This window comes from Thermobia domestica, chromosome 1 (genome assembly GCF_964235325.1).
Source record: "Thermobia domestica chromosome 1, izTheDome1.hap1.1, whole genome shotgun sequence".
NCBI lineage: Eukaryota > Metazoa > Arthropoda > Insecta > Zygentoma > Lepismatidae > Thermobia > Thermobia domestica.
The window spans coordinates 330421434-330435191 of record NC_137454.1 but is presented as its reverse complement, the minus strand read 5'-3'; the positions used below and the strand labels follow the sequence as shown (position 1 = coordinate 330435191).

The window sequence follows — 13758 nt, the reverse complement described above, 5'->3', positions numbered from 1 at the left end:
TGATATCCAAGTGGACCAATATTCCCACACTGCACCAAATGTCAAATTTAAAGTATCATTAGAATTTCGTTATAAAAATATTCCAATCAATATATATATGCAGGATGGTTCATAAGTCTTAGCACAGTGGATTATTTTGGAAACAAACATGAATAAAGCAAATCTAACTAGCGGAGGGAGGACTTGGGTAAAGGAGCTACCGCTTGATGCATGCATGGTGAATGGCGGACATCTTGGATTTAGGTTATTTTTTTAAATAGGAAAGTAGGCATGTGACACACCAATTAACACTGCTTTTTGCAGGGGAATGCAGTCCCGCAAACAGAAATGCGTTATCATGCCCCGTTCCAAAGTTATTACGCCTCAAAATTGACGGTATTCTGTTTCCTTGCAGGGAGAGCGACATGGCACTAATGCTGCAAGAAAGACGTGACGCCCCAAATTTGACAGGTTTTCTTTTTGTTGCAGGTAGAGCAAGATGACACTGATGAAGCAAGAAAGAATTGAGATCATCCTAATGTCTGGGGAAAGAAGAAGTCGTGTGATTGCCCAGGACTTCAACGAGCGCCACCCCGAAAGACCTGCAATAAGTCACAACACTGTTAACTATCTCATTACGAAATTCAGTGTAACTGGTAATGTTGCCGACAGACCACGGCCAGGTCCCTCACGAACCGCGACAGATGAGAAGACATCCATAATGGTGCTTGCTGCGAGTGGGAAAGGCCCGAAGCGCAGCACAAGACAACTATCAGCGATAACAGGCGTACCACGTACTTCCGTGATGAGGATTCTCCATACGAACAAGTGGCACCCCTTCAAGCTGCAGTTTGTCCACAACCTTTCAGAGGATGATCCAGACCGGCGCATGGAATTTGCCAATTGGACTTTGTCACAATATGACTGAAATCCGCATTTCTCAGGCAGTTTTCTCGGTTGGGGGGAAGAAAAAAGGGCCCGCGAGATTTTAACTGATTTTTGTAGTACTCGACAAAAGAAATCGATTAGTGAAGGGATTTTCAAAATCGGCGCAGGCAAACATGAAGAAAATCACATTTTCATGTACCGGTTCAAAATGGGGAAGGAAAAAGGGTCCGCGAGTTTTTAACTGATTCTTGCAGTACTTGGGCGAGAGAAATCGATTAGTAAAGGAATTTTCAAAATCAGCGCAGGCAAACATGGAGAAAATAGCATTTTCATGTACCGGTTCAAAATGGGGAAGGAAAAAGGGCCCGCGAGTTTTTAACTGCCCTTTTAACTAATATGAGCATCCCTCTTTCTCCGTTATAGCCTAGAGTAGCCTCTAGGCAAGAAGATGGTTTCATTTGTGCTCTTACATAACCTGAGTGTTGTGGCGTGATTTGCACCTCATCTCCATTGTCACACGACTAATTCCTACATCTAAGCCTTCATCTGACATATAAAGGCTAGCATCTGATATATAAACATAAACCCTTAGCATTATTTTCACATCATTATTTTTTTTACTTTCATTTGAACACCCTTGCTTAATAACATGACTAAAACATTATTCCCCCCAAAATATTTATATTGTGTGATTTTCTGATTATGTGTATCAATTACAACATATATTGTATTTATTTTGTTTGTTTTCTTTTTCCTGTTCCATCCAACATATTAAAGCTGCAATTGGAATTAAGTCATCTGGTTTTTGTTGACATGTTTAAATAAAGATTTTCTACTTTATACCATCCCTTAGACCAACCACTATCCTTGATTCAATAATTGTTCTGATTTCCTTTATCTGAAAGAGGCCGTAACTCTGTAACAGGGTGCTAGTTTCTTAAAAAAAAAAAAAAAAAAAACTTTGGTGTTAAATTAACATACAAATAACACGGTAAAGTGGTAGTTATTTTGTGTTTTAACCATGTATTGGTAGAGAACTTTCAGGATATAAATACCAATGAAATATATATATATATATATATATATATATATATATATATATATATATATATATATATATATATATATATATATATATATATATATATATATGTGTGTGTGTGTGTGTGTGTGTGTGTTTTCCCTTATGACTTTATGACTTATAGGGAAGCTTAGGACTTGATCACCGGAATTAAGTTCACAATCATCTCTCTATATTTTGCTTAGTTGACGGACTCCACATTTTTTGTTCCTAAGTTTCCTTATTAGATCTATTTTTCGAGTTTAACTTAGCCAGTACTTAATAAACACAAAGACATATAGTGCAGTCAAATTAGCAAAAAGTAAGGAACAAATTAGCAACAAGCTGAAACTTGGTGCAGATGTTGGGAATGACGTTCTAAACACTGCACTATGGTTGTAATGTAATCCATGGCTCAATGAACACTCTCCTGGTTGCTGGATAGAACAGCGTGGACCAGTTGAGTGAACAGCAAGGTCCCCCAACCTATATCCGTTGGATTTCTATCTTCGGGGGCACTTTAAAGCTATTGTTTACCAGCGTAAAATTATTGACATTAGCTACCTGAAATAAGAGGAAGAAGTCTTTTTTGTTGGACCTCGAACAAAGAGTTGAGAAAAAGACTCATAAAATGCTTCGTGTGGAGTGTTGTACTGTATGGGTCAGAAACATGGACATTAGGTAAAATTGATGATAATTGACTGGAAGCCTTCGAAATGCGGGTGTGGAGAAGAATCAAAAGAATTAGTTGGGTCGAGCGGAAAACGAATGAGAGAGTGTTAGAAATGGTGGGTGAGGAAAGAACACTTTTAGATATTATTAGGAAGAGGAAGAGAAACTGGTTGGGACATTGGATAAGTAGGAACTGTATCATGAGGGACGTCCTAGAGGGTATGGCTGCGAGAAAGAGAGGGAGGGGGTGAAGGAGACTACAGTTAATGAATGATATAAAAACAGAAAGATCATACGTGAAGACGAAGAGGTTAGCGGATGACCGTGGAGCATGGAAGTTTCTAACCTGCGGCAAGTGATATACCAATAAGGGCAGAATACCTATGATGATGAGCTACTTGGAAAGGAGAATCATTACTCTCTGTGAACAAATATCACCAACTATGCTTCGCAGAGTGCACAAGCACTGGATCTCACGGTTAAGGATATGCATAAAACAGAACATGTCATGTGATTGTAATTGTCTCATGTGTGTTAGCTCTCTCTTTTCTTGGTTATTCAAGAATACGTAATGTGAGATGTTACAAAGCGTAAAACAGAACATGTCATGTGATTGTAATTGTCTCATGTGTGTTAGCTCTCTCTTTTCTTGGTTATTCAAGAATACGTAATGTGAGATGTTACAAAGCGTAAAACAGAACATGTAATGTGATTGTAATTGTCTCATGTGTGTTAGCTCTCTCTTTTCCTGGTTATTCAAGAATACGTAATGTGAGATGTTACAAAGTTTGTTTTTTACTTTATCTTTACCCTTCAATTCGAAACTTCGCACAGCATATTTCACAGTATTTCATATATAACATATCCTATCACAACTTCAAAACTGTTGCAGGTTTAAGAGAAATAACCTTAACATTGGGTTTCTACTCAAACGAGGATGTTGTTTAATATGTCATGTTGCCATTTAAAATAAACAACTTTATTTCAAGATGGCGTCACCAAGATGGCAGAGGACAACCTTAAATACGTAATAATGTTTCCCCCCTCGCACCACCATTGATCCCAATTGACTTCGGATCAACTGCATTTACAGTTTCTCAAATATTTAGCCCGGTCCAGATTTTGTTTTCACTTAACAAAATATTATCTTTCAATTACTTCCCACATTTTGACATTTTCCAATATGGCGAACGAAGAAGTTGTGGGGTTTTAGTATGTCATTTAAATAATCTTTATCAACATCTAGCTCAAATTTTAACTTGTTAATAATTACTTTCTAAATTCAATAAAATTTTAAATCAGTTTGACGGTAGTTTTCGGAATTTTAGAATTTAGAGCCAAATATTTCTAAAAGTATGCGTTTTATGAAAAACTGTTTCTCTTTAAAAACTGTTACCTATGTTCTATAAAACGACACTAAGTTTATCTCTTTATGTTCAACCAATAGCGAAGATATTGCCATTGTTCAGTTGAAACTTCTAGCGGCCATTTATCAATATGGCGGCGAAGGTCAGCTGGGATCTCAGGGGACTTTTAGTATGTTGTTTAAAACATCATTCCCAACATCAGTACCAATTTTCAGCTTGTTATTAATGTGTTCCTTCCTTCATTAACATTTGAGCTTTATTTACTGCACTAATACACCAACCGTTCCACTTTTAAAAAAAGGTTTCCTGTGTGAATTATAACGTATTCGGAGACAGCAGCCACAAATATCACTTTATTATGAAACGTTTGCTTTTACAAGTAAGAAGGAGTTCTTCGTCTATCATAAGAAGAATGTGTGTTTTGCTTTAAATAAACCTAATTTTCGTCTATGTGAGCACAATCGTAAATATATTAAAACCTCCATCCGGTATCACCCTTGCTAAGCAGAACTTCAATCTTTTTAACTTGTTTGATCCGGTAAGCACAAGGTTATGTGGAGGACATACGCTTTATCCCATTTTCTTGCTTAAAAGTGTCAACAATTAAAAACGTATTAATATCAACAGCACAAAACTATCGGCGAATTGACTCTCGATGGTTCTTCTTAACTTTTGTTAGCTGTTCAGAATAATTCTTACGCATCCGTCCATATCTGCACTTCGTTATTTGAAGTAACATCAGAACAAATACTACTTCATAATACTCTTTTTGAACCACTTGACAAATTCTAGACATAGCCAAACGTTTTAATTGAAAATCAGTTGTATTTTTTTTCTTTTTTAATTCAGCATTATTCTTCAGTTTTTGGGCTTGTTACAATTGCAACAATTTTTGCAAAACATCATTACGCTGTTCAGTTCATCAGTTCATTCCTAGAAATTTGAAATTCATTTGCAAGGCTTCATAAATTACATGTATATTTTGCATTTTGAACACAGCACAAGCCTAACACTAGAAGTATTCAACTACAACTGCTCACATAATTTCACACACCGAGTCGCTTTGATTCACTGATCAATTTGTTTTACTCTGTACTAAATACAGATATCCCGGTGAGTTTTGCAGAATGTTTCAAGGCAAAAACAAGTCTCCGCTTCCACATTCAAGGACAAAACTAACCCTTTATCTTGAGCAGTATCGGGCCCTGCTTTACAACTTTTTAATCACACGTTTTTGACACAGACAAAATCAAACATCACAACTATGTTTCAACTGCTTAACCAGCGTATGAATTTGCAAATAAGAACACTTCATTAGATATAATTCTTTACTTATACCTCAACTAGCAGCGTTCACCCCGCTTCGCTGCGGTCACCCCGGAACGCAATAAACTTTGTTACTTAGATAATTTTTACTTTTTCGCTTTCAAATTGCAGTAAATGTTAACATTATAGCGCCTGTCATTTATGTTAACCCGCCGAGTGACACGGTCATGCGGGTTGCATATAAATATGTTTATTTTTACCTATGATGAACTAATAACAAAGGATTTGTACGTATGGACACTTGAATGGTCAATTATCTCAAGACACTGGTAATTAAAAATTAAAGTGATATGATAAAAACCATCTAGGGTCCAAATCCTAATAACCCCCCAAAAATAAAAGAAATTGGTTCAGCCGTATTAGCGTGATGAGCTAACAAAGGATTTGTGCGTTCTCTTTTATAATATAGATTGTCTTCCCTTTTTTTCTTTTTTTTTTAAATGTATACCAAATTTTCGGACGGAGGGATTCCTTTAACGTTTCCCAATCATCCCCACTCCTTGGCATTAAAGTCTGTCAAGAATGAAAGTATAAATTCATATTCACCTTCCGACTCAGAGTTAAGAAATATATCTTGATACTAATTTACGTAAACATATTCGGTTTTTAAGTAATATTGAGTGTCTTTCCTATGAGGTTTCAAAACGGTCCCTATTGGATGCACAGTAGAATCAGCGAAGAAATAAAGATATTAATTTACCTTCAAATTTACCAAATAAAAAAAATCATGATGTTTCATTTGAAAACATGTTCGATTTTGTTGGAAAACAGCTGAATAGTACTCATTCTACCTGCAATATTTTCCATAAGTAGAAGCTTTGCTTTGTATATACTTAAACACAAACAAACTATTTGCTGAGCAAAACAATATATTCACATAAAAAAACTACATACGTGTTACAGTTTCACCAACTAACACTTTGGCTTCATCAGACACTATCAAGCATCAGATAGTATCTGATAGTGTCTTCACATCAGATAGCGTCTTCACAGTATCAGATAGTGTCTGATGAAGCCAAAGTGTTAGTTGGCGAAACTTTAACACGTATGTAGTTTTTTTTATGTAAATATATTGTTTTGCTCAGCAAATTGTTTGTATTTAAATCATTCTACCTTTTAAACTACGTATAAGTTGAATAAAGAAGTTAATCTTACGAAAGCAAACCCTTATTATTACTATTCTGTATTATATTTTTGACAATATGTCATTGCCTTCATCAAATACAGTATGAAAATACAATCTATGGCTACAGTTTATATGTTTCAGAAGTGACTCCGTCATATTTTCCAAAATATATAATTTATAACCTTAGTTTATATTTCGATAACTTCTGATTCTATTTGCTATAACATTCGTTTGTACTTCGATAACTTCTGAAATATTCAAGCTGTAGGCCTATACGAGGGATTAATCAAAAAATAAAGTTACAAAGTCTGCAGTGAAATTTGTATATATTATTTTATACAACCAATACAGCTAACAGATAGTACATACATTAGGTTATTTTTCGACAGTCTTCATATTTTTTCAGGCCCTTGTCGCATAGTGGGATTTTGAAGATTCACACCTTTTTAAAAAAACTTGTCCTTGCGTTAGAGACCTGCACGGGCCGGACTCGGCCCGAGGCCCGAAGCTCGGTTCGGCCCGTGGGCCGGGCTTGGGCGGCCGACTGTTATTTCCTTGGGCCGAACCGGGCTTGGGCGTGCCGACTCTGATTTCTCTTCAGGTCGGCGGGTTGGGATTAATTGCAATTCCTTAATAATTATTGACTTTCGTTAAACGATAATTGGAATAAAGCCAAACGTTGAAGAAGTGTGCCCATGAAAAATGTTACAAAGAATGCAATAGCTATTTACAGTTTGTGTTGCTTAGCGGCTCCACTTTCACTATAGAGGATTTCAGGCATTGCGCGGCAAATTGAGCTCTGACCTTGACCTTCACTGAACTCAAAATATGACAAGAAGGGGTGGGAACCTATTGCCTGTCGCTAAACAATATTGCCATCTTCACTTTATGATAAAAATCAATTAAGTTAGATTTTTGTTACAGGAAATGAAGTTTTTGTTCTCTGGATGACAGGCAAAGTTCTAGGAGGCAATGGTATCATTCGGTAGGCAAGAGTGAGGTTGTGAACCAGACTTTAGAAAATGTTTCTGAGGGTTAAGTCAAGTTTAATACTAAATTTTGAGAAAGATTAAGGCTCGAGCTAATTTTTTAAAAAAATTATCGGGCCGGGGTCGGGCTCGGGCCGAAAATCTCCAAAACTTTTCGGGCCTAGGTACATTCTGGCTGGATTGGGCTCGGGTCGAAAAATTCGGCCTGTACAGGTCTCTACCTTGCGTGTTCTGACATATTATCACGATGTCTGAAGCTAAGCGACGGCTTTCTAAGTGTTCCTTCAAGTGCAGCAACAGGTGAAAGTCTAATGTGATCATCCTGCTGATCATTCAAACTTCAGAAATATCGGCTTTATAACCTTAATTTCTGATCCACCCTCGTACTTTTATAATGTACCTCTGATGAAGACAATTGATATATTGCCTGAACTGAACGCATATATGTAAGTACGTACAAGTATTTTATTTGGAAAGATTTTATTTTCATTCATGAAATACGGAGTGCATTCTTAAATTTCGCAATAATCCTCATTTCTTGGGTTAACGTCCAGCGAGAAAGTGGATTTTACGCCCCCTCCAAAGACGATTTTCGAGTTATGTTCCACTATAGCTTTCGTAAAAAATATTCGGTTTTGAGAGAATATCGCGAATTATGTTTTAACAAGCTTTGCACAATAAATACTGCTTTGGGAGGAAATCGGCCAATAAAGAAGGAATAATTTTACCCCTGCTTCACTTTTAAAAAATACTCCTCGAACATTTCGTGAAGAAATCTCTGAACTTTATGAAATAATGTTTGCAAAGGATAAGGCGATAAAAACTTTAACCCGTTTCTACACAGTTTGTGAAATGCATTTTGAATATACTGTATGTTCAACAGGTGACGTGGACAAGATGTTGTAGTATTTATCTAAATGGACTTAGTAAACGTTACAGTTTTGGTTCCATTGTCCTTAACATAAAATTAGAAATATGTTTCTATTCCGAAAGCCTTAACGGTATGTATACAAGTAGCAATTTGTAATATCTTAAGTTGATATGACCAATCGTTCCACATGGAAGTTATTGTCATAATATATTTATAATTCACCAAATCCAGCTTGTTATCAGGAAAGATTATTTCTATCTGTTGAAAGTTATTTTTGAGTTACGGAGTTGGGAATCCGCAGTAGCGAATGCCTTACTTCTAACGTTCTTTGACTAGTTCTAGATGATAATAAAGATATCAATATACTATGATACGTGACGTAAAGGCCACGGAGGTAGTACCTTGAGGTCGAATCTTAACCCCTTCACATATAACTTTTTTCGTTTTTTTTTTTTTTTTTTTTTTTGCAATGCTGTAAACATCTATGCCTCTTCTGGCGCTTACTTAAACTAACAGATGTTCACAAAGCACAGGAAACCTGTAAGCTTCTGCCTTCTATTGACAGCAAGCGGGATACAGCCGCTCAAACATCGGAACGCGTGACACGCGTCAAAATACGGAAGTGAAAAGTGAAAAGCAACGCGTCCAGCGCGTCAAAATATGGCAAGGGGTTAATTCTCTTATTTTTAGATAGAATAATAAAAATAACTGGTGAGTGCTATTATACGTCTCGTATTAGGATTGTGAAAAAAAAAGAAAAGAAAAGAATTTGAAATGTCAATGGAATATACGTTTCATAGCCCTTTCATGGTGAAAAAGATTTTTTCTTTTTTATCATTTTTTAAAAATATGTATTACAAACGCCTAGACGCTATACCATTCAACGAGTTTTAAAATATCTTTAAGGCTTCCTCCAACGTTCTATCTGACTCACAAATAAGAGTTATTTACTGGAGGATGAAATTAGGAAAAAGAATTGAGATTTGTTTCTCAAACTACTCTGATAATTTGAAGTAGCTTATTATTTATGAATCAATATTTCATTAACAACCCTCAAATACAGAATAAATCGTTTGTTATGAAAGAAAAATTCGCATCGATAGTAAGTATCTTGAAGTAAATCTCGTCGTTGCTTTTGATACCTATCACAAAGGATCCTCTTGAAGTAACTTTCTTTGTTACTTTTGGTATTACTATAAGGGTTTCTCTTGAAGTAATATATGTGACTCTTGGTACTTGCTTCAAGGAATACATTTGAAATAAGTCTCATTTCTCTTGTAATATACCACAAGGGGAACTCAAACTCTCGTTGTTACTGCATTGTTATTCTTAAAATGTACCACAACTCTTGAAATAAATTTATTAACTCTTGATAGGCTATGTACCACAAGGGGGTATCTTGAAGTAGGTATCGTGTTACTCTCGATATGTATGACAAGCAGAATTCTTGAGTTTACCAAAAAGCACTTATTATATTATATTTCATAATAAACTAATTGTTCCTTCCAAGCACTCTGCTCATTTGCAAATTACCTACACGCTAACAGCATCTACTGGCACCAGGTAAAAGGCAGAACAGCTAAGAACAACTAAGTTATTAGCCTGACTGAACTATTACAAGTGGAACTGACAGACTAACGCCTCTTGTTTTTATAACAAGGATATTTAGTAATATCTACAGCTGAGTTACAGAGATCTCTACTTCTATGATACAACTAAGAGTTTTTTGTTTCTATCCACATGTTGTAGTATTTAAATACTATCATGCTTCAAAGGGAACAGAGGGTATCTAACCCTAAAAATTATAAGGAAAAACTTTTTTTTTCCATTATTGAAGCGATCGTAGCGATTTTCTGTCATTGGACTCGTGTCTCTGTATTTATACGATAATTGTTGTTAAAATTATTCAATTTTAATAAATCTTGGTATTTGCAGTGGCGTCGTTAGCTTTTTAAATCTTCGTGGGGGGGGGGGATCGGATGAATCAAAATCAAAATCATTTTCCCGACGAAAGTTTTATACATGCAAAGTAGTATAGTTTCTTTCAATATATCTGACTAAAAAATTGGGGAAACGCGTCCCCCGACCCTCCTCTGCTAACGACGCCCATGGTATTTGGCTCTGACTAACCTTTCAAAATAACTCTTTTCGGAATCTACGAAGAGAACTGATGTAAAACCCATCCCATAATGAAAGTTGTCAAACGTATACGAGACAATTTTCCTGTATAAACTAAGTAAAAGTTATTAGATTGTAATAGAAACATAGGGTACGTTTTGTTTACGGGATCTTCATTATAGGTTAGATTGAAATAGATCTAGCATAAGCAGGGAAAAATAATGACACCGGGTCAAGTGGAGGACAGAGACATTTAAGGATGGTGGGATTACTTTTTGTATACCTAAAGTAATAGTTTAATATTCCTTAACCTACATTACAATACATGTTTGGGATTTAGTCGGGAGACGGGCGATGTCACTGGAATGTCACTAAGTTCCCCGAACCTCGAAGTATCCGTATTTAAGTAAGTACAGTGTCTAGCTGCAGTGTCAGTACTTTGCCCAGGAAAAATAGTTTTATGGATAATACTTGAAAGATATATTTGAGTTTCTTTCCTCCCTGATCTTGCCCCTTGGGATGCGTATTTAAATGGTAACGACGCTATAAGAACTTGGCTCAACAAAGCGGTAACTATGTGCATATAATGAAACCGGTTTTCTTACCAAAAAATTTACCCTCTCTTCCACTTTCCTAGGACATACATTTCTATCAAAGTGTATTATATAAACGCAGGTCAACCTAACAGGAAGTACTAAGCATGTGCACGAATGAATTTTAAAACTTTCAATTGTTTCTTCACTTTAGCGATTTGATGAATAGATAGTGGATAATTAAGATATAATAGAAATGGCTGCCTCTCGTAGCATTAAGAAGCAGACACTTCTGGAAGGCTGTAACAGTACATACTCTATTTTTGTCACACATTTAAAATCCTCTGTAAACCTTAGAATGCGCACTTTAATTAAACTAACATAACAAAATCCCAGTTCGTACAATTCAGGAGCCCACTAGTGGCTGTATGATGAGCGACACTTCTTTCGAGTGACTGATCTACGGTGTAGGTTTGATTCCTGACGACAACTCATTTGGTTCTAATCTTTCTTTGAACTCTAGGTCCACCTTTCATATAGCCCCGTTGCTGAGTGGGACGCTAAACCTCAACTCAACAACTCGAATGATTCATCCGCTTTTACGTGTTGACGAGATCTGCAAAGTCGACTTGAATATGTAGAGACAGTTACTTATAGAAATTGCTTCCCTTCTTCCGCCTCAAGAGCGGAATCTTCAAAAGCACTAGGATACATGTCCAATTTTAATAATGAAAATTTTATAAACTCAGTTTCATGTTTCTAACACCTCTTTCATACGATGTCACCGAATAACGTCACCGAATTACATTACTGCTTGTGAAACATTGTTTTAAATTGGAGCTTTCGTACGAAGACACCGCAGTTGCCGTCACTTACGGCCCTCGCGTAACTTTCAGTGTCCGTCACTTGAGGAAAAGCATTGCTTTAAATTGTGGCTTTCGAACAGGGTCATTGCAATGACCATTACTGCACAAGGTTGCCAGTATATCTTGATATATATAATGCTGATCAGATGAAACACGCACACTTAACCTTTCCGTAACCTGCTCTAATCGCGAGTTTTCCACCCCTCCCGAGGGACTTTTTTTAACGCAATATAAAATAACAATAATGAACAAACATATTTTATGCATACTTTTATTTCGTTTTTGTATAAATTTTAATAAATTTTCATATTGTATATGCTGTGAATAAAGACTTGAAATGCTTCAAATTCACGATCGTTTTATATTGTTTTGAATAAAGTTACAAAGAATGATGAGTTTTGAGTTTACAATATGCGTTGGTCACTAGCGTGCGCAGGACATTGGGAATGTGGGTGCCAGATCTAAAGTACCACCATACGGAATGTGTCCCCCCCTTTTCCCTAAGAAAAGATAGCGTCATTGCACCCGACGCTGCGTCGGCGACGCACGGCACACATGCAGACGGGAAATAATTTACACGTAATCTCTTCTCCGTTTGTAATAACTTTACATAAAAAAAGTTTGTCTAATGGAGGTACCAAGGCACCCATCGCACCCACGTTGCGCACGCCTATGGCGTTGGTGCAATAATGAAAGAAATTGGTTTTGAATTTTCGTCCGTAATAGTTTGAATATTCAAACACAAAGCGGAATAACTTAAGACGGTGGAAATGCTTCTACGAACTAAATGAACCGGACAGCCGCTCAGTGGACACTGCAATCTCGAACCAGGAATGGCTATATGTGTGTGTTTCTGCATGTTCCGTGTATTTCTATGAGTCCTGGCAACATAATCCATAATTTTGGCAATAAAAGGAAAATAAAGAGAAGAGAAAAAGAAACCTCGGTGTCTGCTGCAGGTTGTCTGGTTCATATTTCTTCCCACAATCAGTGACTGAACTCGGTAACGAGTCTGGAGTGACTGCGTATGAAAGGACGATAATACCTGAGACACTTTCATATTTTCCCAGAGCTTCGCTCTCAAGCACCACTGAGTGAATAGTGACGAGTTTTGAGAAATCCTTCCTCTTCCTACTCCTGAGCTTTTTCTCTGTCTCTTTTGCGCGAACCGTCTGTCAGACGGATCAAGCCAAGGGCAGCCGGTTCTACAGATCGAGGCAGGGGACCTGCTCCCCCTGGACAACTATCCAAACGGGTTGTCCTACCTTCATTATCATCATCAACTTCCACTCCATCATTTATTCTTCATTGTTAAGCGTCACGGTTTCCCAGCACACATCGGTTTTTTGCGATGGGAGATTCAGATACTCATCCTGGCTCCTTAGTGGATGGACACCACCCTGGCTTACCTCCTGTCTTTGTCACTCCGCCCGCTTCGACCGCGAAGGTGGTCAAGCGGAAGGATGAGGGAAATAGGCAGAGAACCAAATCGGGCAGTTCCACAGCATCCAATGCTTCAAATGTCTCCACAAGATCCAGGTCTCCAAGACAGCAGCAACTTTATGCTGACACTATCAAACCGCCTCGCCATCAAGCCAAGAAACCGCACAAAGATAATGCTTCAGAAATTTCTGACATAGAAACCGGTGACATGAGCTCTTCTGGAAACCATCAAATTCAACATTCGCTTAACAACCTTTCAGATAAACCTGTACTTCATTCATTTCTACTGTAACACTACGACACTAAGTATAGCAATGAGAAGTTCATAACTCTCCAACTACGGAAATATCTTCCAAGTATACCGATAACAGAAGTCATCAAAACTCGAAATGGCTACATCTTCAAATCCACAGATCCGCAGTTTCTCACCACAGTTAGGAATAAAGCTTCCTTTGAAATATTTTTCAAGAGTGCCACGATGTCATCTCTTTCTTCCGCACGCCAGAAACAACCACCACTC

The 13758-nt window shown here is 37.1% G+C and overlaps 1 protein-coding gene across 1 annotated transcript; it reads left to right on the top strand.

Annotated features, from left to right (window-relative positions):
* The first annotated feature begins 478 nt into the window (after nt 1-478).
* On the top strand, nt 479-907 carry LOC145681048 (uncharacterized). Its single transcript, XM_081752383.1, has one exon. The coding sequence runs from the start codon at nt 479-481 to the stop codon at nt 905-907; it is 429 nt and encodes a 142-aa protein (XP_081608509.1).
* The last annotated feature ends 12851 nt before the right edge of the window (nt 908-13758 follow it).